General features: G+C 43.6%; 1 protein-coding gene across 1 annotated transcript; it reads right to left on the reverse strand.

Annotated features, from left to right (window-relative positions):
• Positions 1 to 1,965: 1,965 nt before the first annotated feature.
• On the reverse strand, positions 1,966 to 23,779 carry LOC110535765 (transient receptor potential cation channel subfamily V member 4). The gene is made up of 16 exons (XM_036935560.2): positions 23,687 to 23,779; positions 21,617 to 22,077; positions 19,444 to 19,628; positions 17,298 to 17,450; positions 15,883 to 16,023; positions 6,653 to 6,951; positions 6,299 to 6,478; positions 5,869 to 6,027; positions 5,573 to 5,665; positions 5,133 to 5,206; positions 4,513 to 4,678; positions 4,334 to 4,400; positions 3,916 to 4,226; positions 3,507 to 3,634; positions 3,277 to 3,407; positions 1,966 to 3,139 (listed from the first exon to the last, which is right to left on the reverse strand). The coding sequence occupies exons 1-16, from the start codon at positions 23,693 to 23,695 to the stop codon at positions 3,021 to 3,023; spliced, it is 2,676 nt and encodes an 891-aa protein (XP_036791455.1). The 5' UTR covers positions 23,696 to 23,779; the 3' UTR covers positions 1,966 to 3,020.
• Between the last annotated feature and the right edge of the window lie 404 nt (positions 23,780 to 24,183).

The raw sequence follows: 24,183 nt of genomic DNA on the forward strand, positions 1-24,183 counted from the left end.
ATTTTGCAAAACATACAATATGTTACAAATTTTCAAAATGTATGATATGTCACGAATTCTGTCTAGGCTAGGGGTTAAGGTTAGGGTTAAGTTTAGGAGTTAGGTTAAAGGGTTCAGGTTAGGTTTAGGGGAAGGGTTAGCTAAAAGGATTACGGTTAGGCTTAGAGGAAGGGTTAGCTAACATGCTAAGTAGTTGCAAAGTAGCTCAAAAGTAGTAAGTAGTTGAAAAGTTGCTATTTCGCTAAAATGCTAATGTTGCCCGTGAAGAGAATCAAACTTGCTAGATGTTCACGTTATATGTCCACCCTTCCACCCCAACCAACCACCCTACTTTCGTTTTTTTGCCTTTAGTAACCATCTGTCTTACGTAACCATACCAAACAAAACATTTTGTACTAATTTGAGTGTCCCGGATTTTACGTACAGAATAATACGAGATGCTCGAGACCAGGGTGACTGGGCAGGACACTTGATCCAAGTTGGATGCTGCCTATATCATAATGTAGACACACTGCAATTAAAGAAAAGCAGCAGTGAGTGAGAAAAGTAAGCATGAGTGGATTGAGCAAGACTGAAGTCCAAATACCATCAGACTCATCAGGCTCTACATCTAAGGGCCTAATTGGCTGGGTGACAATATTTGGACAAGGTGTGCTGCCAAAGCTGCAGTCCAGGCTACCCATTTCTGATATATTTTCCCGCCACTAATTAGTCTTTTGACCAATCACATCAAGTCTTTTCACATCAGCTCTTAATTCAGATTGGTCATAAAGACTAATTAGTGGGAAAAAAAGATTGAAATTGGGCTGCATGTGTAAACACAGCCTAAGAGGCTGCAGAGAGGAGGGCGGGCCAAGTTGTCAGGTGCTCACACTACGTCGATAAACCTGAAGGATTAGTGGCGTAGTTAAAGTTAGGGCAGAGAAGATTAGCCTTTCCTCTGTGATGTGGCAAGAGATTCCCGGTGTGCTTCAGTAAGGCTGGGAATGTAGGGAGGGTGGGGGAAGTGATGTGAAGGTGAGAGGTGAAGCTCTGGGCCGTATTCACAAAGTTCTATAGGGTCAGATTTCCCTTTTAGACCATAATGAATACGATTATATATCAGCACTCTGAAACTCTTTGTGAATACAGGCCCGGGCATCATGGTTGGAGGGTCCTGCAGCACTTATGCCTACATCGTATCTGAAAAACATGACTGCAGGGGAAGACAAAGGAGCAGGTTTGCTGGATGAAGGGGAAAATCTTGGAGGTGCTTTCAGAGGTAGTGGGGCTTTGACTGATGTATGAGAATGTGTTTAGATTTTTTTTAAAGTAATTGGTCAGGCTCGTATTCATTAGGGAAACACCGTAGCAAAACATTTCCAATGGAAAAAGAGGATTTCTTATTGGACAAGTTCAGGTCAGGTGGTCTTTTTTCTTCCTTTTGGTGCCTAATGAATACAACATTGGTGCTTTTGCGACGTGAGGGCACTGACTATATCAATGAGGAATTTAGACCTCTGCTTCCATCTGCTGGCCAACATAAGGATTGCAGTAGATTGCAGCTTCAGAACAGAAATAAATCATTGACCGTAGCCCAGAGTTTACCAATTTGTGGCCCGCAGCCTAAATTGGTTACATTTTGTAAAAATTAGCATTTTATTTTTTATTGTTGGACATAAAAGACTGTAAAAACACCAGGAAATCAGCTTCAAGTGACTTTAATTTTGGAAAACTGTTCCCAAGTATTCCCCGGACAGTAGATCTTATACAAACGTAAGCAAGGCTTGAAATGATTATTTTAGTCAAATAATATATCTGTTTGGGTAGTCTACAAATGATTTGTAATTATGTTCCGGCCACCCACTCAATAAAATAATCATCCCGCGGCTGAATCTATTCGATGATCCCTGCTGTAGCCTATACAATATAATAGTATATAATGTGATTTTTTTTTTTCTTCAGAAAAGGCAAAAAGACCAGGAGTTAACGTTGTCGCAAAATTTATTAGGAATTGTATCAAATAAAATAAAAACATGTCCATTATGAATCAAAAGGCCTCAACAAAACATGATGGAAAAACAGCTTACATCTTCAAAACCATTCTCTGGGTGATGTTGGAGCAGTAGCAAATGTTTCAGTTTTAATTGAAGGCCTATTTTCATGTTGGTGTAACACCCAAAGCTTAAAAAATCCACATAAATACTGTTAGGGCAAATGTATCTTCCTCTCAACAAATCAATTCAGTGTTTGTTATGATCAAAGCAATCCTATCCAAGCATGAATAATAAAATTAGGACCCTGTGCGTCGGACTATCAACAGGACTAAACTGATGAAAATGAAAAACGGTGGGCCATATAAAGCTAGCTTTAGTTTTTTGTCATTTAGTACATAGCTACATACATACAGTACATATTGTGCTTGAACATCCCATTCCAAAATGGTTTGTTTGAACTTTAATCAGTTCCTCTCAGCTCTTTTTCCAGATGCTAAAAACAACAAGGATACGCGTAAGAATATAATAAATATTTTGGCCTTCTTGAACTCCCTGAGCAAGTTTTCCTAAATACAGAGGTACAATATGCGTTCATCAGCAGTCTCCCAATAGATCACATCGACATACGTCTCATCTATGATCGACTCTTGAAAACACACATTTGGATATGTTGAAAGTTGAAGCCGGGGCATTCTGTCAGGTAACAGCTTCCCGAGGGTCCTTCCTCCCGGGTTAAAACCATCAAGGTAGAGGATACTTATAAATCAGGAGGTATGACCACCATTCACAACTAGTTGAATAAAAAAGCATTTGATAAACAAGTGGATGGTTTCCTTTGACCCAACACTACATTCCTATATTTTCTAAATCCTTTCTATTGTCAGATAATACTTTGTACAGATCTTTGGTTATAATCTCATGCCGACAGAGTTTTGTGCAAAGTGGCAAACTTTGTGGCCCAACTCTTCTTTGTCAGTCTGAGTACCTCCGATCTGCAGGGTGTTCTTAAGGACCCGGGCTCCTGGAGGCCCCCAGAGCTGGGCTCTAGCCCTCTGCAAAGGGTCTGTGTCTGGGGGTCAGTGGCTCCATCTCCAGTACTAGGTCTCGTGGCCGTGGCCCTTTATTCTGCTCCACAACCCGTGGCACCACCGTGGACCAGCGATCTACATGGGTTGAGGAAAGAAAGTAAAATGTTGGCTGATGTTATTTGGCTTGCCCTTATACGCGGTGTATTTGCCTTGGTGAACTGTACGTATGCATCAGCGCATTTTGTTTAGAGAAAGCAGTCAAAGAGTCTCACCTCTCCTTAGGCCACGGACGGTTTGATGCACTGTACCAGGGCATTGCTGGGTCTCTGTTATGTTCTTGCCCGGGTCTTCGTTGATTATGGCCAGGTTCTGATTCCAGTGGCACCAGTTGACCTCGTCCACCCTGAAATGACCACAGAAGATGTTTGCCTTTGACTTACCAATCAGACACGTTTCTCTGACGCAGAGAGGGGTGAGAGTTCAGTGAAATTAGCATGTGTACCTGAAGCACCAGCGGCGGTCAGGGGTACCGTCCCAGTTCTTCCCCACTGTCACCATCTCCCCGGACCGGAAGGACTTCCGCAGACACACAGGGAAGGAGCGCTCGATGTCCAGGATTGTCGTAGCCCACTGTTGTTGAAGCATAACGTCAACCAACATGCAGTAATGTTTTTCATACCATACTAATGTGACCGAGAACTAGAGGATGCACTGTGCATAAGGCCATCACCAGGGGTTCCCAGGGTCATATTTACTAGGCACCAAACGTAAGAAAAATGACTGAAACAGGAGGGACTTCCAATAATAAATGTTTATTTTTGTTTTCCGTGACATTTGCTGCGTTGTGCTTTCATGAATAGTGTTTACTGCATAGGGAACCTAGCTGTCCATCAGCTGTTCTCCTCACTCACCTGCAGCTTCCAGATCTTCTTGCTCTCCTTGGACACCTGGCTCACTGTCTCTCCCATCAGAGCGATCAACATGTTGAGCAGCAGCACGAAGGTGAGGATGATGTAGGTGACCAGCAGGATGAGGAAGACAGCTGGGTACTGGGCGCTGCTGACCATGTCCAGATCACCCATTCCGATGGTCAGCTTGAACAGGTCCAGCAGGAAGTTGCTGAAGGTGTCCGTGTCCCGGCACTGGGGGTAGGTGGGGCAGCCGCCTTCCTCCGGACACACCTCGTCAGGCCCGGGGCACACCGCCAGGAGGGACACCAGAGCTGGGGGGTGACATGGGAAACAGGAGGAGATGATAAGGTAGCGTTCTCCTCTGTTTCAACTGGCCGACCGACTGCTGAGAAGAAGTGTGCAGTAGGGAACACTGTACCTGACGAGTATCCAATCATGAAGAGCACGTAGACCAGCAGAAACCGGAACAGGTCTTTGAAGAGAATCTGAGTGCCAAGGAAGAAGGAAGAATAAATTGTGATCAGGTGTCTAGTGTCCAATTAGTCCATTTGGATTTCAAATTCAATGTGATGAATGAAAGAGTGAAGGAGTCGATACCTTCTGTATCATGATGCTGTAGGTGCCAGTGAGCTTCAGGCCTCTAGTGAAGTATAAAGTGTTCATCCAGCCCAGGACCAGCGCAAACACCATCACAGACAGATAGGCCTCGATACCCGACAGGTAGAGGGCCGCAGTCACTATCACCAGCAAAGAGTAGATGAAGCTAGAGATACAGGAGACTTGTCCAGTAAGAAACCCGTTTTCATTTTCCGATTCAAAATGTTTGGCAACAGTGTACCCTAATGGCCCTTGTGTTCAGATTCCAGGAAACAGCAATAATCCTTATCCTTTCCTACGTGTTAGACACAGAGAACATTCCCAGTACACAGGAATGCCATTCGGGATTTAACGGACATCATGTTGGCTCTCGCAGATGCAGCACTAATGATGCAAACAAAACACCCTTCGGAGCGGCGCTCAACATCCTCCGCTCTTTGTTGGGATCGTGAGTTTAATTAAAGAAGATGTAAACTAGAAAACGTGCCAGGAAAAGGGGGGCTTTAATGTGGAATTAAACCGAAGACTCAATTAAGAGAGGATGATAAATTAGCCTCGGGTACAAGTCAGAGGGTGTTACAAAGGAGCTGAAGGTTAAGGAGGGGGAGCTGGAGTCTTACTAGAGCAGTTGAAAGGAGCCGTCGACAAATAGGGAGTTCACCCCGGGGCATTTCTTCAGGAAGAGGTCCTTAATCTACAAAGAGGGGACAGGGAGAGAGAGATTTTGAGAGAGAGAGAGAGAGAGAGAGAGAGAGAGATTTTGAGAGAGATAGAGATTTTGAGAGAGAGAGAGAATTTGAGAGAGAGAGATTTTGAGAGAGAGAGATTTTGAGAAAGAGAGAGAGAGAGAGAGAGAGAGAGAGAGATTTTGAGAGAGAGAGAGAGATCCATTTACAGGGGCGGTCGAAGATCTCTTATAGTGAAAGTGTGTGTTTGTGTACACATCTTGAGGCCTCTTCAAAAACAAGTTGTTAATTGTAGAGTCAACATTCAAAGCTGTAACTCTGATTGGATGGTTCAACCGGAGAGAAGGTGTAGTGGCTGCAGGCTGCAGACTTACGTTGGTGAGAAAGAAGAAGACTCCGGAGCCCAAGGTGATAACCTCCCCTCCCAGACGCAAATAGTCTGTGGAGGTGGTGTAAGGGTACGGAGGCTGGGCAAGGACAAACAGAGTTAAAGCTTTGCTGATCATGGCACCCATACTGTTTATACAATACACATAATAATAATAATAATAATAATAATAATAATAATAATAATAATAATGCCCCTTGGCAAACACTTTCATCCAAACCGACATTGAATAAGTGCATATATTTGTGGCATTTGTATTTGAGTTGTTGGTCATGTACGTACCGTTCCCTGGGATGGGCGGTAGTAGGCCACCAGGGTGAAGATGATCATGGTCACCAGGTAGGAGACAACGCTGATGTAAAAGGTGACGGCAGCAAACTTCTGCCACTTGGCCCTCAACAGCTCGTTGATGGGCTCCACAGCCAGCATCTCATGGCGATTCTACGGACAAGTGCAGGAAAACTCACAATAATGATAGGAAGAGCGTATGGTGTGAAAGAGAAATCATACTCCATCTTTCCTACCATGCTGGCTCTCCCTTTATCTCAGGTAAACAAATCTATTACAGACAAAAAGGCAAAAAATCCACACTTGGCCTCTGTCTGCCCCGTCCCACCTCACAATCTCAGCCACACAACAAAAGACACTGTAGACTTGCGTTCGCTCCCAGAGCTTTAGAGTCAAGGCTTTATCGAAGCAGGCTTTCACGCACCTCGATGCGGCTGTTGTAGACCAGGATCTCCAGTACGGACACCTCCTCTCCACAGGTGTCCAGCGAGGAGAGGTCGTACAGGGAGGAGTACACGGGGCCGTACGCCCAGTCCTTGAACTTCCGTGAGAGGTGACGCGCTTCCTCGTCCTTGATCTCCCTGCGAATGATGTGCTGGAAAACCTGGGAGAAATAATAACAACCAAAGCTGACCTTTAGTGTCCGTTTTACAATGCATGCGATTGTTTCTTCTGTCAATAATATGATACAGAATCCAACAAGGCACCACACGGTTATACAAACTATCCCGTTAAGAGTATGATTCCTCATACACGTGACATACGAGTTGGTTCTCACCCCAATTTTTCCCAGCTTTGCTGCCATCATAAGCGGAGACATGCCATCGTTGTTGAGAATGTCCTCCAGGCTGCATTCTGGGTAGAGTTTGGCACACTTGGTCAGCAGCAGGTCGTACATCTTGGTGAGGAAACGGGTGTTGTCCCGGGTGTTGTCGGCGATGTGCACCAGGCCGTGTAGCACTGTGTTGCCGCGCGAGTCCTGCCGTCGAAGGTCAGCCTTCTTATGGGCGTTCTCGGTCAAGTAGTGCACCATGTTCGGCTGGTTGGTGCACGCTGCCAGCGACAGAGGCAGCTCGCCTGGCCAAAGAGATACAGTCAGACACACACAGCAACAAACACATCAATCAAGGGGATCCCCTTTTTACAACGGAAGCAATAGAAAAAGACCCAAAAGTGCAAACCCTGCCCAACTGGCATTCAGGCAGTCTCTTTCCACTCTGGGAAGTGATGTAAATTCATATAGAACAGCAAACCACTTTCAACATGTCTTTGAAGGCTCTTTGCCTGGCTACCCAGACTCCTTACCCAGACTCCTTACTCAGGCCAAACGCTACACCGGGCCTATGGATGTGGCAGACAAAAATATGTAGCGAACAACAGAGCTGGCGGAAGAATTTAGTGTGAGTCATCAGGCTAAGCCTACCTATAAGTGGATCAAAAATTGGATTTAGAAACCTTGCAACGAAAAGGGCACAATTAGTACTACTTGTCTGAGGGAGGGGCCTGTGCATTGAAACCAGTGTGCCAAAAGCAGCTACTGAAAACAAGCCGTTGCCACGGGTAACAGATTACCCTGTCACCTCGCATGGGAAATGCTCTTCTTCATGGATTTGCACGGGTGCTTGCGGAGTGTTGGAGTAAGCGCTAAATCACATTAGCCGTCGCCTCTCTGCCAGGTTTCCTGGTTCCCTTAGCGCAAAGCTCCATAGTGAATGACTTGCACTGTGCCACAGACACGCCAGGAGTTTGGAATGATTTGGGAATGATAGTCGCACTTAGTGCCACTGGATATAATCCCTCGTGTGATGGAACGCAACGCATTAATACAATAACAATGGCAGTAGTGAGTTTCTTGGGGGAAATAATTGCCTACTCAAATCTCCTGTCTTTTGCATGTATCTCCTTTATATCCCTTTCACATTCCTGAGCAGAGCTGTAGGTTTCTGCACTGGCCTGGTAAAGCATTCACCATAGTTGCAAACACAGTGCCAGAAAAGACCATGTCAAAATGAAATATCAGTCAGCACAGTCTAGTTCGGGTCAACAGGAAAGTGTGAAAAGGGTATTAGTTTGTTGAACTTGAGGCTGGAAGGGCTGTTGAGGTGAATGGGATGTAGGCTCGTCTACTCCGTCTACTCTGGAGGATCTTCATTTGTGCCAGTTTGCTACAACAGGAAAATAATCCTGCAACAACAGAAAATGTGAATTGTTATGTGGATTATAATTAATGGCAATTTTTGTATGGGTTGATACATTTTTCGTCAAGGGAAAAACAAGTCTGAAATTTCAAAGTGGAAATTTTTAAACCTCAAATACACTACAAGTTTTACATTTCCAGGAAAGCTCTCCTGCAACAGGGTGATCAATTAAGATCCTACACCTGTAGTGGGATGTTGGGATCAGGGATGAGAGTTGCAGGGATATTCTCCAATTAGCAGAGGGCAATATGGAGTGGCAGGTTTTATTTGGAGGCTCTCTGTCAATGGACCAGCAACCTCGGTGAGGTCAGCAAAACAGAGGCAGCCCGCCCATTTGAAGGGAAGTATGTATGTTGGGGGTTTTTCTGTAGCAAGACACAGACACCTTTCATTAAACTGTTTGGAAATACTTGTTGAACTTGTGACATAATTGTTTTCTTTTCTTTTTTGGAGAAGCCTACTACTAATAATGACATTTCTGATGATGTGACTTCAGACTAGTTTTGGGTGGTTATACGAGTTTATCATTAGCCTGGCGAACTGTTCTGACTGTGTTTTCCCAGCCCAAACCTGCCATGTAAAAAGGGAAGGGTGGGCTCTAATCTCACTTAATTTTACCATCAGTGGTGTAAGGTACTTAAGTAAAAATACTATAAAGTACTACTTGTCATTTTTGGGGGTATCTGTACTTTACTATTTTTTTTTATACATTTGCATGTACTTTTACTTTTGATACTTAAGTATATTTAGAACCAAATACTTTTAGACTTTTACTCAAGTAGTATTTTAATGAGTGACTAACTTTTACTTGAGTAACTTTCAATTAAAAGGTATCTATACTTTTATTCAAGTATCACAATTGGGTCATTTTTCCACCGCTGTTTACCATGGCAACTGAGAGCATTTTCCAAAAGTTGCTTAACACTACCTTAGTAGTGTAATAGTACTCCAAGTTATCCAACTGCGCAGAGATGCAGTCTTTGTAGGCCAAACCTCTGGGCATGTAAAATAAAAGGCACACTGAGGTAGCTAGAAAACCACTTTTCAAGTGCACTGCTTTTAGACACACTGACATGACCTCACAGTGTCGGGAACCCAGGCGCCTGTCATGGAAAACTACAGACGTGTCATTAAAAAACCAAGAGGAATAGAATATGACTTTAACAGTATCAAAATACTTCCAAAGTTCAATAATACAATGCTAGGGCATGAATGTTACCATATATCGAACATGTATGAAGTCTCATCATGTGCTTAACTCTTAAATGTAACTACATGTAATCTAAAATGTAAACTACTGTCACGTTCTGACCTTTATTTCCTTTGTTTTGTATTTATTTAGTATGGTCAGGGCGTGAGTTGGGTGGGCAGTCTATGTTTGTTTTTCTATGTTTTGGGGTATTTCTATGTTTCGGCCTAGTATGGTTCTCAATCAGAGGCAGGTGTCATTAGTTGTCTCTGATTGAGAATCATACTTAGGTAGCCTGGGTTTCACTGTGTGTTTGTGGGTGATTGTTCCTGTCTCTGTGTTTGCACCAGATAGGACTGTTTTAGGTTTTCGCACGTTTGTTGTTTTGTTAGTTTATTTGTGTACAGTTTCTTTATTAAAGTACAATGAATAACAACCACGCTGCATTTTGGTCCGCCTCTACTTCACCTAAGGAAAGCCGTTACAACTACGTGATCCCCGAAAGTAATTATTCATCATGAGAGGACCATAAACAATAACTAGCAACGCTGCATACTCCAAGAAAGGCTAAAACCTCACCTTTCTGGTAAAAAAAAAGTTAGAAATTGCTGAGGTGTAGTCACTTTTGAGGACACAAGCTCAAGTAAACAGTGCAAATATGATACAAATATGAAAATATGAAATATTTCATGACGTATTTCCTATTCAACAAAACTGTTTGAATAAGGCTTGACATGATTTTATGCTTTCTAAATATAGTATCATCAAATTATAAAATCACTAACTATAAGATTTCACCTTATAACTGTAAAATACTCTACCGGTCAAAAGTTTTAGAACACCGACTCATTCAAGGGTTTTCTTCATTTTTACTATTTTCTAAATTGTAGAATAATAGTGAAGACATTAAAAACTATGAAATAACATATATCGAATCATGTAGTAACCAAAAAAGTGTTAAACAAATCTAAATATATTTTCTATATGAGATTCTGCAAATAGCCACCCTTTACAACCATTGAATCTATATGTTTTGACCATGACAGTTTACAATCGAAGGTAACAGCAAGTAATATAGTCTCCTCAACTTGTTCAACAGCCACACCAATCATTACAGGATTCAGCTGAGGTCTAGAGCTTAGGGAATTATTTGTAACAAATACAATGCTCTTAGTTTTAGAGATGTTCAGGACCAGTTTATTACAAGCCATCCATTCCAAAACTGACGACAACTCCTTGTTAAGGGTTTCAATGACTTCATTAGCTGTGGTTGCTAACACGTATGTGGTTGAATCATCAGCATATATGGACACACTGGATTGATTAATGCCCGTGGCATGTCATTGGTAAAAAAAATAGAAAAAAGTAGAGGGCCTAGAGAGCTTCCCGGTGGTGCACCACACCCTACATGTTTGACATTAGACAAGCTCCCATTAAAGAAACCCAGATTGCTCTGAATCCACGATATGGCAGAGGTTGAAAAGCAATGAAATATTCACTACCGTTCAAAAGGTTGGGGTCATTTACAAATGTCCTTGTTTTTAAAAGAAAATCACATTTTGTCCATTAAAATATCATCAAATTGATCAGAAATACAGTGTAGACATTGTTAATGTTGTAAATGACTACTGTAGCTGGAAACAGCTGATTTTTTAGGGAATATCTAGGCGTACCCATTATCAGCAACCATCACTCCTGTGTTCCAATGGCACGTTGTGTTAGCTAATCCAAGTTTAGCATTTTAGAAGGCTAATTGATCATTAGAAACCCCTTTTTTGATTATGTTAGCACAGCTGAAAACTGTTGTACTGACTAAAGAAGCAATAAAAAACTGGCCTTCTTTAGACTAGTTGAGTATCTGAGCATCAGCATTTGTGGGTTCAATTACATGCTCAAAATGGCCAGAAACAAAGACCTTTCTTCTGAAACTCGTCAGGCTATTCTTGTTCTGAGTAACGAAGGCTATTCCAGGCGAGAAATTGCCAAGAAACTGAAGATCTCATACAAAGCTGTGTACTACTCCCTTCACAGAACAGCGCAAACTGGCTCTAACCAGAACAGAAATGGGAGTGGGAGGCCCCGGTGCACAACTAAGCAAGAGGACAAGTACATTAGTGTCTAGTTTGAGAAACAGACGACTCACAAGTCCTCAACTGGCAGCTTCATTAAATAATACCCGCAAAACACCGGTCTCAACGTCAACAGTGAAGAGGCAACTCCGGGATGCTGGACTTCTAGGCAGAGTCGCAAAGAAAAAGCCATATCTCAGACTGGCCAAAAAAAAGAAAATATTAAGACGGGCAAAAGAACCCAGACACTGGACAGAGGAACTCTACCTAGAAGTCCAGCATCCCAAAGTCGCCTCTTCACTGTTGACATTGAGACTGGTGTTTTTAATGAAGGTGCCAGTCAGTTTGAAGCTGCCAGTCTGTTAACAGGTGCATGTTTATCATCAATTAGAAAAATACATTTCATAAATTCCTCAAGTGCAGCGTCTGGATGCTCCTTGTTAATCAAATCAGACCAACAAATATTTTTTACATCATCCACATTAGTCACAGCAAAAGAAAATTCAAGATCTCTTATACACTATTCTTGGCCCTTCTTTTGGAACCTTGGTTCTCCTAGATATAGCCACTATATTGTGATCACTGCATCCAATGGGTACGGATACAGCTTTAGTTCAGAGTTGTACAGTATTAGTAAAAAATGTGATCAAAACCTGAATGATCTTGTTCCTGTAGTGTTAGTAAACACACTGGTAGGTTGATTAATAACCGGAACAAGATTACAGGCATTGTTACAGTGAGAAACGTCCTCGAGTGGAAAGCTTGATGAAAACCAGTCAATATTCAGGTCCCCAAGAAAGTAGACCTCTCTGTTAACATCATAAACCCTATCTAGAATTTCATACATATTATTTAGATACTGACTGTTAGCACTTGTTGGCCAACAGCAACACCTCAAAATAATAAGCTTTAGATGACTGTAAAATAGATATTCGTTCCCTTCAAGTTCTTGGCTTTTTCCAGAACCGCTACCTTGTCCTTGAACCTCAGGATGTCACACCCTGATCTGTTTCACCTGTCTTGTGCTTGTCTCCACCCCTCTCCAGGTGTCTCCCATTTTTCCCATTATCCGCTGTGCTTTAATACCTGCGTTTCTGATTGCCTGTTGCCAGTTCGTCTTGTCCCGTCATGTCCCACCAGCATGTTGCCATGTTTCCTGTGCTCTAGTTTTTGTTTTTCCTACTCTTCCCCTGACCTTTCTGCCTGTCCTGACCCTGATCCTGCCTGCCGTCCTGTACCTGCTTGACTATGATTTGGAATACGACTCTTTGCCTGTGTCGTGATGTTGGTACTATTAATGCGATGACGATTATTTCATCAAATGAATGAACTATGTTTAATTATTACGATGATTACATTCATCTTGTAACAATGAACTCACACGCAATCTTGAGGCACCACGGAAAAAGTTTGTTTAATGAGTTACCGTTTTCCAGACGTAACTCAAGAATATCAGAGTATATCGTTATCATCTTAGCCATCCATTAATTATTATTACCTCATATCAGTCTCATTCTGAACGTCGCATTATCCGTTAAATATGCATGAACCCCAAGTCTCCATGATGACTCAGCGATACACAAATTGGCCTAGTTATTTACATACTAACTAAATAATCACACAGAATGACATAAACACACACACAGGATCGATTATACGTTGATTACTAACAATGCAATGAAAGGTCCCTGGTAGACTAACCCGATATAACGGCTTGGAATGAGCGGGAGAAGGAGAGACAAAGGAATTCAACTATCGTACATACAGTTGAATAATACGCTCATCATAAATATGGGTATTTAGCACCTAAACAACCGCTCATTCGGATTTAGAAACGCAATGTACATATTTATGCTTGTATGTCTTTGTCGTCTCTCTCTGTTGAAATCACCCAATCAGTATGTGACGAATAGTTTGAAAGAAAGTCTCTGGTTGTCCACCAGAGGTCACTATGCCCTTAGTAGTAGCTTTCTTTGCTGGAAGTGTTCGTTAGACTGGATACAACATGTTCTGATAAGGAAATGTTCTTTTCTCATCTTTGGTTGAGTTTCCTAGACTACATTACATGCAGAGCTGCATGTCTAGTCTTCGTCTTCGTTGAGTTACCCTTTTCTGGTCTGGTAGAGTCTAACCATTTTACCATCGAACCATAGCTCTACACTTTCTGGTCTAGTAATTTTAAACCATTTGTGACGTCTGGCTTACCGTCTGTACAGTTGTACAACTGAAATGTGTCTTCTGCATTTAACCCAACCCCTCTGAATCAGGGAGGTGTGGCGGGCTGCCATAATCGACATCCATGTCCTCATTGCCCAGGGAACAGTGCCTTGCTCAGGCAGTTCGACAGATTTTTACCTTGTCAGCTCGGGGATTTGTTCCAGCAACCTTTCGGTTACTGGCCCTACGCTCCAACCACTAGGCTACCTGCCACCCCTGGTCTGTATTTAAATTGCAACCATTTCCATGTGTATCCACCACTCCACGTTTTCTGGTCTAATGTACATTTTGTTAGGAGTCGTTTTATAAGCACTCTGGAATAAGGGGCGTTCCATCCTTTTGGCATAATGTCTGTGCTCACGTGGGCGTGGTTACTAACTGGGTAAAACTTTACATGAAAAACAATTATCTAATTTAGAAGGATACAATCACATTTCATCTTCTCACAAATAGTTTCATATTTAATCATATGAGTTTTACAACATTTAGACTACAACAACTCTGTACATTGTGAAAGCTCTTAAAGTTACAATGTTTCTGTTACAACATCTTTAATGATACCACAAAATCACAAATGATATGACATCATCATTGTTTTTCATCCCCACCGACCATTTCCCACATTCTTTATGTTAGGAATATTGTTTAATTATCCCCTTTTGGATATTGAAGTTCTTTGGGCAAGAATCTCTTTATACCACTCAAACATTCCATTCGTGGATACTGAGAGGCAGAGGGAGAGAGTTAGAAACCATTTACAACTGGTCGTTAAGTCATAAAACCGACCCCCCCCCCGTTCCTCTCTGGTGGGAGAGAAAGAGAGAGGGGGGGGGCTCTCTTTGATCCTCACCCAGGAGTGAAAGTCATGACACTATCCTTGACCTACCGATTGCCTGCCATCCTGTACCTGCTGGACTCGGATTTGGACTACGACCCTTTGCCTGCCTTGACTTACCTTTTGCCTGCCCCTTGTACTATAATAAACTCTGAGACTTGTACTATCCACCTTGACAACTATCAGCCTGGGCCTGTTACCTGGGCCGGTGTTGGGTTCTCCAGTCCTGTGGGCGCATTCTAACTCTATCTTCATGTGCTCCGTCTTCAGTTTCTCCGAGATAATTTTCCTCACTATGTCCTCAAACTCCGTCCAGATCTCATGTGGAGATTCTGCAATTCCATCTACAACAATGATGTTCCATTTTGATTGTCCCTCGAGATAATCTGATTTCTCTGGCATTGTTATCATGGATTCACATATAGAACGGATGTCCTCTCTCAATGATTTATAGATTTTTGCCATCTTGCCGTTTTCCTGTTTAAACTCATCTAGCTGACCCTGTGAGAACTGCAAACTGCAAACTTCTTCAGGTCCTGGACTTCTCTGCTCCATTATTCTATTAGTTGACTGCCCCAGTATTTGAACACAATACTTGAAGCTATTTTCTTGTTGTTGTAACAACTGCTTGTAGAACTCTTTTTGTTTGTTTAAAAGATCCTTCACCTGTGATCGAGAGACACCACTGTCCTCAACGGTACTCCCACCAGATTTGGTCTTTGTCATGGTAACAACGTAGGCTATGCTGTTACTCCCTGCAATTCCAGGCAGGGCAGGTCACAGGGAAGATAGAAACAGCACCAAAATAGGGATCTAGACAACCACAAGACCAGGATAATCCGCGGTCCCAGCCACAAGGGAAAACCACGTTGTGGGCTGCGTTCAAGTTCTCAAGGAAACCCCTCTAGCTTGATCGGCAGCTAACAGTGGCAGCTAGGTTAACTGCTACGCCAAGCAGCTCATCATCAGACCCTTGGTCGTCAGGATCCCTGGACAGATAGCAGCGGTCCCAGCAACTGACGCCAACCGCGTCGCGGGATCCAAAATCAAAAAGGTACAGTAGCTAGCTAATAACCAAGCTTTTCCAATCAAACACTTTTTCAGCCACATTGTCAGTGGCTTTGACGTGGGGTTCAGCCAGGAGTTGGCCAGTTGGAAGAGAGAATGAAATGGTAGGCGAGACATCTCAGCTTCAAATTGTTTTTGATTTCACATCCCAAGTCACACAGGCACAAAAAACATACTACTGTGTTCGTGGGATGATTTATATGCAAAAATGTTAGTCGGAAGCGGTACCAGCACCTCGCTGGTCCCCTAAACAGGGGACTTTAAATCTAAGAGGTTTTAAACTATACTCCTACACTTAATGTACTGCCACTTTAAGCCCCTGCTGACTGAAGACTTAACAATATTGAAAATATTGAATCTCGAATCTGAATCTTGCGGTTTCTGTAGACAGAAGAATGGATCAGATCTGATCCTAACGTTATGGTGTCTTACCAAAGTAGAAGTAGCCCCCCTCGTCCCTGGGTTGGAAGAAGCGTCCGCGGGCCTGGGCGTGAACATCTGCCCCTTTCTCCACCAGCAGCTCCACGTACTGCTTACAGCGCCTCTCAATGGCGATGTGGAGCGCCGTCTGGCCTGTCAAACCACACAACAGTCAGTCAACACATTGGGTAAAGGGACAAGTGGTTAAATTGGGATTCTTAGATCATTCATATATTCTCTATTCCAGCCTTGCCTGAGAGGGACTGAACTCTACAGTCAATTTATTACATTGTTTGGAGTCTCACTGCCACCTTCAGCAGTGAGGAAAGGTGCATTGACTAGAGGTCTCGGACAAAGGCGCAAAAATGACTGGGTCGAAGGTCAACCGCTTTCTTCTCCTATCCACATTTCAACAATGGTATTGTTGAAACTAAGGCGATACCACATTCACTAAGTCCCTGTATCTCATCAATAAATGTGTTTTACTTTTTATGCTCAACAAAGGTGGCTTGGTTCTGCTACAGTGTCAAATCTGTGAACAGTCATGGCACACAGGCATACAGACATAAACACATTCCTTCTTGCTTGTATGTTCATTAAAGGGGACCTGTACCAACAGTAAGTAGACCATATGGCTGCCATGGGCTCCTCAGCAATCACCATCTGTCTACTACTTCATTACTGTGTGGAGGTGGACTATGGTTGTGTTTGAAATGGCATCCTATTCCCTATATAGTGCACTACCTTTGACCAGAGCCCTATGGAAAAAAGTGCACTACATAGGGAGTCATTTCAGACACACGGAATGTGAGATATCCTGGCAAAAGTGTGAAATCCCATTCTAACAGCAAATCTTGAAGTGGCTGACATAGTGTGTGATGAGTGAAGTGTTTTTTAGACAAGGAGTTCATTGTGCTTAGACCTAAGACAGTGGATGGAAGAAATAGGTGTGCTGCACTGCGGTTTCCAAGCTGTAAAGGCAAATCTTGTAGGTGTAACAGCCACATCATCCAGCCTTCCTCTGGAAATAGAAGCCCCATAGAGCAGCCCAGTGTTGGCCCGGAGACTAGGATGTGTGGTCTCTTTGTGCAGAAGGGGCAGTGGAGGACTCGTTGTAGGTAAGTGCGTCTCTATTAAGCCTACCTTCGTGGAAGTAGTACTGGGCTACGTGTGCATAGTTGGCACTACATTTCAGGTAGGTACTTTTATCTGTGATAATATCAAATTATTGACACAGTCCAAGTTTGAAACAATCTACTTCAATCCTAGTCAAATGACTGGTTAATACAGGGTCGTGTTCATTCGGGCACACAATTAATAATTATAAAGGTTCACAACAGAAACCAAAAGTGAGCATTTCAGTCAATGTGGTACCTATTGAACAGGACCCTGGTGTTTTTAGGGGCTAAAATGTGAAGAGAGTTTACCTCTGTAGTAGACGTCTCTGAAGGGCGTGTTGATGAACTCATGGAGGTTGACTGTCTGCTCTGCGATGTCCATCAGCATAGGAATGGTGTCATTCTGGCCACTGTACAGGTTCAGAAGGGCTTTGGGCAGGCATGTCTTGCCTGTAGAAGGTTCTGGGAGAAAATAAAACCAAATTGATGAGGGGAGGGGTACTCCGAAACGACATGTACATGTATAGTTCTGGACATAAAAAAAATGACTTTTAAAATATCCTTTGAGGCAGCAAGGTACATTGTTCATGTGACAAACGGTCTTGCAGCCACGGCGACACCAAGTGTCAAGTTCATAAGCAATCACCAAATAAACGATGAAAACAACGAAATGCATTTCTGAAATATACCCTGCACCTCTCTGATTCAGAGGGGTGGGGTTAAATGTGGAAGACACATTTCAGTTGAATGCATTCAGTTGTACAACTGACTAGGTATCCACTTTCCCCAGACGGAGCAGGACCCTCCAATTTGAAGCAAATTCTTTTTCACTGTGCTGCAGTACAGGTTGGTTGAAAAAGTAAAAACTGGTGATAAATCGTTAGTGATAAAATAAGAAAGGAAAGGGAAGCAAGCAAGACATTTCACTAAACATGAAAATGCCTCAAAACCAGGAGAAACAACAGCCAAACTAAATGTGGTGGTCAAGTAAGTTGTCTGCTTCTATTGTTTACTTTTAGTCTGAGTTTTTCATGTAGTCTGTCAAGCCACTTGAGTCATTTTCTTCCCTGAAGGAGACAGTTTGCTGTGATTTCTCTCTGCTCTCTGTTATAAAGCACACACACATACACACACAAACACACACACACTGGCAACAGGATGCTGTCCTTGGACCCACCTTTGACAGGACAAAATCTCTGACATCCCAGTAGCTTCCTTCTCATTACTCTATGGCAGGGGTGTCAGTCATTCAATGGAGGGCCTAGTGTTTGCAGGTTTTGTGGTTTTCAATTAAGGCCTAGACAACCAGTTAAGAGGAGTTCTTTACTAATTAGTGACCTTAATTCATCAATCAAGTACAAGGAAGCAGTGAAAACCCAGACACTCGTCGCTAAGTGGAATGAGTGCTCTATGGAGCCAAGAACAACGGGGAAAGAGAGGACGGTGGAAAAATTAGAATTCAGAGACAGATAACCAAGTCACAGGACAAAAAGGTCTGTTTAGACGTCGATACCTATTATCAATACATAAAGTCATGACAAAACTCCAGGATGACACATTAACTGAAGGTGTTAGTCACAGGGCTAAGTGGACTAAAAAGTAAGGCTTCTCCTTTAGTAAGGCAACTGTAACAGATGTGAGATGTTTTGTTGCTTCATGACACCCAATTGGTAGTTACAGTCTTGTCCCATCGCTGCAACTTTCGTACGGACTCGGGAGGTGGCGAAGGTCGAGAGCCATGCGTCCTCCGAAAAACACAACCCTGCCAAGCCGCACTGCATCTTGACACAGTGCTCGCTTAACCCTGAAGCCAGGAAACACTGTACAACTGGCGACCGGAGTCAGCGTGCATGCACCCAACCCACCACAAGGACTCGCTAGAGCGTGATGGAACAAGGACATTCCGGCCGGCCAAACCCTCCCCTAACAACGCTGGGCCAATTGTGGGCCTCTTCATAGGTCTCCCAGTCGCGGCTGGCTGCGACACAGCCTGGGATGGAACCCGGGTCTGTAGTGATGCCTCAAGCACTGTGATCCAGTGCCTTAGACCTCTGTGCCACTCGGGAGGCCAGATGTGGCATGTTTGAGATAAAGTTCTGATGCTATCTTAGTCGTACCCCTTAAGCCCCACCCCTTGGGGCGGCAGGTAGCCTAGTGGTTAGAGCGTTGGGCCAGTAACCGAAAGGTTGCTAGATCGAATCCCCGAGCTGACAAGGTAAAAAAAAATCTGTTGTTCTGCCCCTGAACAAGGCAGTTAACCCACTGTTCCTACGCCGTCATTGTAAATAAAAGTTTGTTCTTAACTGAATTGCCTAGTTAAATAAAATCTAATTCAACAAACACACACTTTCTCTCTTTTCCTCCGACCTTTCTGCGTTTGGCAGTGAAAGCTGAGACAAGAGATATTTGGCACCACAGGGCTCCACCCACCACACCACCAATGGGGTCGTCTCACCTTTGAACTCCTCGTCGGTGAGCCTCTTTTCGTGACCCTGTAGGTACTCCAGCAGGCCGGAGAGGGCCTCTGGGTCGGCCCGTGACACACCATCGAAGAGCAGCACGCGGTTAAACACCTTCAACACCTTGGGTGGGTCCAAGCCCGGAGGGTCCAGACTTTCATTGCAGGACGTCTCAGTCTTACTATGTAGGGGGACCATTGACATACATATACTCACATACACTGAGTGTACATTAGGAACACCTGCATTTCTATGACATAGACTAACCAGGTGAGTACAGGTGAAAGCTATGATGTCACTTGTTGAATCCACTTCAATCCGTATAGATAAAGGGGAGGAGACAGGTTAAAGAAGGATTTTTAAGCCTTGAGACAATTGAGACGTGGATTGTGTATGTGTGCCATTCAGAAGGTGAATAAGCTAGCGAAAATATTTAAGTGCCTTTGAACGGGGTATGGTAGTAGGTGCCAGGCACACCGGTTTGAGTGTGTCAAGAACTGCAACTGGGTTTTTCACGCTCAACAGTTTCACTGAGTGTACAAAACAGTAGGCACATCTTCCTAATATTGAGTTGCTCTGTCTTTAGCCTTAAGAATAGCCTCAATTCGTCGGGGCATGGACTCTACAGTACAAGGTGTTGAAAGCGTTCCACAGGGATGCTAGCCCACGTTGACAGTTGTGTCAAGTTGGCTGGACGTTCTTTGGGCGGTGGACCATTCTTGATAGAGTCCATGCCCCGACGAATTGAGGCTGTTCTGAGGGCAAAAGGAGGAGCGCCTCAGTATTAGGAAGGTGTTCCTAATGTTTTGTACACTCAGTGTATAACACATACTCTAAGTGTTTATAGACATCATTGGTAGGGACACAGAAATCCCTCAGTGTTACATTACTGATCCGAAATGAAAGATGGCGGCTGTTTACTGGATGATTTTTTAAATGGTGATCTCTGGCGTCTATAGGCCTACAGGTGGTGGGACTAAACAGTGGGGGGTCAAGAATGGCAGTTGGGCCACCACTTTATTTAAAGCCAACAGTAAAATAATGCTTTATCACTTGTTATAAGCATATATGAGCCTTTTTAAATAACTTATTATGAGGCTTTTATGCTTTGTCTCTCTAGCAAATGTTCAATACACTCAAAATGGCTGGTATTTAGTCAGGATCATAAAAATATATGATATGGGGGTCATATATGCTTATGACAAGTCTAACAATGCATTATAACTCCATCACAATTCATCATACCTGTGGACTATATAAAGCGTTACCAGTGGTTGTAGCCTAGAAAAAAAGTTGAAAGTTAAACCATATAAAGTGAACCGCTGTCCAAATTCTACTACTGAACTACTCAATAAATAGACCTCACTGTGAAACAGGTAGCCAGGAACAAGCTCCAGCCTAAATATTACCTCAACGGCTGCGAGGAGGGAAACAACAACACACTCTCTGTTAGATGACTGAATGTCCCTCTGACTAGCCCTTCTGTTTACGAAGTTCCACATGAGAGGGACACACCTCTGTGACTAAACAGTGGCAGCTGAAGGAGTTTCTATATTTTTGCAATGAGCCATTTTTTCCAAGCCAAGCCTCTGATTAATAATGAAAACTGCAATGTATTGTAAAATAGAATATTAATACAACTCTCAGCTCAGAAACCAAGCCAATTTGATCAACATTTTTAGGGGAAATCTCTTATATGGTAGAAATATATAGCCACAATCATAGAGGCAGTTTTTGTGTATCTATAAACCAGACCATCTCTTACGGGAATTTGTCCTTTATATTATATGGTGAGGTGTTAAACATGTCGAACAACCTTCGGTTCCAAGTACAAACCCTATGGTGTGGTCTGTGTAACAGAGATAGTTAGGTGAATCACAATTGTGTGATAAACAACCTTGCCTGACACCTGAAGACTTGCGTTCACTCTCCAAGCCGATGCCTAGGCTTTAAGCTCAGGGGGTTAACACAGTCTTGTGGCATGCAGGAGAAACCGAGTTCGAACCCAGTCGGTCACATTTACACCCCAGAAGTGATTGACTGACTATGCTGCTTCTAACTCCACACGTTGTTCAACAATCTACGCCTCTGCATGCCTCTGCTCCTAGACTCCTGAAAGCCACCATAACGAATGATAGTGTCTACTTCAAAACCGAGGGCCCTCCTCACCCTCGCGGGAGCTTCTTCCTGCGTGGCTTCTTGTTGTTGGTGTGCCTGTAGGTACCATAGTCAAAGAGAGAGTCCATGGGGGCTTTCTTGGGGCCGGGCGCCACGGGTGACTCGTAGATGGTCGACTCCAACATGTCCATGGGGTTAGAGATGCCCTTCTTAAAGGCACCGTGGAACTTCATGCGGAGGTTTTGTCGGCCGTCCCCTGGCTGCAGCTGTCCTGGCCGGTCGATGTCCGGAGCCGGGTCCTGAGGTGACTGGGAGCCCTCCTCACTCTCAAACAGGTCGGCCAGTGCCGACAGATCAGGACAGGTACCATCAGCATCAGGCTGTCCCTCGCCACTTCCTCCTCCCTCCCCTGAGCCCGAGGACAGGGCAGCCTTGTTCGCAGCCGAGGGAGGCGTGTCCGTCTCTGTCATGGCGATGCGGCACCTTCTCAGTAGAGTGGCAGGGGAGCGGTTCTAAAAAACACCATAGCAAAATACACAGGTTATAACTCCATCTGGGTCATAGGTCAAAGGCACGGGAGAGAAACGTAGCAGTCCAATCATAAACCTTGTATTTGGTCTCACTCAACTGTGAATGACCTGGGTCGTGTTCATTTGGGCACACAAGCAGAAAATAGTTTTGCCACAGAAAACGAATAAAAAGTTTCCTGTTTCAGTCTGTTTTCTGTGCTTAATGAACAGGACCCTGAACAAGTATCACTGATTGCACGACAAACAGTTACTTGAATAGAATGAGCCTTTGGGTGATTGGACTGTGTATTTCAAGAAACAGAAAATGTATGTCTAAAAGTGATTCTCCTGTATGTAGCCTTGATCCTGAAGTAGCCAGGGCTGAAATGGTACCCTATTTCCTTTCTAGTGCACTACGGGGGTAATACCCTATGGGCCCTGGTCAAATGTAGTGCACTGCAACCCAGATGTGTGTGGGCAGAGCTCTGGCATCCTGCTCATCTTGTGGGCCACGTTGATGGCACAGAATGTCCACCAGTCAGCCATTTGCAGCCGCTGGCAGCCTGGGAACGTCATCTGTAAATATTGAGCAATGCATTGCCTGACCATTACTGGCCCAAGATCAGTGCATGGTAGTGGTGCCCAGATTTTTCCATTTGGGGTCGGAGAACAGAGTGGGATGCCTCTGAATTTCCAACCAGTTTACTGACCAGACGGAGAACACAACAGAGGATGACTTCAAATACACTTTTCCCATGACTGAGTATTTTCTCCAAAGCATTTTCTCTTCTTTCCAACAGACACTGGGAGACGAATTCACCTTTCAGCAGGACAATAACCTAAAAGGTCAAATCTACACTGGATTTGCTTACCGAGACCACAATATTTCTGAGTGGCCTAGTTTTGACTTAAATCATCTTGAAAAGGTATGGCAAGACATGAAAATATTTTTTTACATTTTTAGCAATGATCAACAACCAACTTGACAGAGCTTGAAGAATTTAAATAAGCATAATGGGCAAATATTGTATAATCCAGGTGTGCAAATATCTCAAGAGACGTACCCAAAAAGACTCCCAGCTGTAATCGCTGCCAAAGGTGATTCTACCATATATTGTCTCAGGGGGTTGAATACTTATCTAATCAAGATACATTAGTGTTGGTCGTTGCCGATCTACACAAGATGTTAAACAACAACATCTGGAAAAAGTAAAGCGGTGTGAATACTTCCTGAAGTCACTGTACACAAGTAACCCATTACTACATTATAGTAACGCTATGTAATATGTGTCTCCCTTTCTTTTGCCAATGCTAACCTGACTAAAACAGAGAGGGAACTACCTGGTTCAAGTAAGAAAAAAAAAAAAATTGTGCTGCAAAACATGTATCTAATGGCCACGGCCCAGAAGCCTTTTCAAGTGGGGAAACATGCAACCGCCACCTGACAAATTCTGAATGGCTACACTGCTAAATGGTGCATTTTCTACTTGGGGATGACAGAAACAGAAAGCTGGTAAAGACCTATGACCCCTGCGAATGGAAAGGGCAAATCCCACGTGTGTTCTCCTGGGGTCCTGGGTTCTATTCAGATGGTCCCTTAATCCCTCCGTACCTCATTCATCCCTTATGTCACGCTGAGGTGCTGAGTTCTTCTTCAGGGGAAACTGGAAGTGACGGGGGGGGGGGGGGGGGGGGGGGTCCTGTTTAAGCAAAAAACAAAAACATTTGTATTTATTAACAGCATTAATACAGACTGGTCGACTGGCAGGAGAGCTTGATAAACTGATGAAAGAGAAGGGTGTCAGAGTAAGTAGAGGTTAGTCCACAGTCACTCCATGGGAAGCTCCATTTGTCACTATGGGCAAAATGTGTGTTCTGGTTGATCTTTTGGTTACTAAACATACACTACATGACCAAAGGTATGTGGACACCTGCTCGTCGAACATCTCATTCCAAAATCATGGGCATTAATTTGGAGTTGGTCCGCCCTTTGCTGGTATTACAGCTTCCATTATTCTGGGAAGGCTTTCCATTTGGTGATGCTGCGAGGACCTGCTTCCATTCAGCCACAAGAGCATTAGTGAGGTTGGGCACTGACGTTGGAGCGAT

This window comes from Oncorhynchus mykiss, chromosome 11, assembly GCF_057628025.1.
Source record: "Oncorhynchus mykiss isolate SJ-2025 chromosome 11, ASM5762802v1, whole genome shotgun sequence".
Lineage (NCBI taxonomy): Eukaryota > Metazoa > Chordata > Actinopteri > Salmoniformes > Salmonidae > Oncorhynchus > Oncorhynchus mykiss.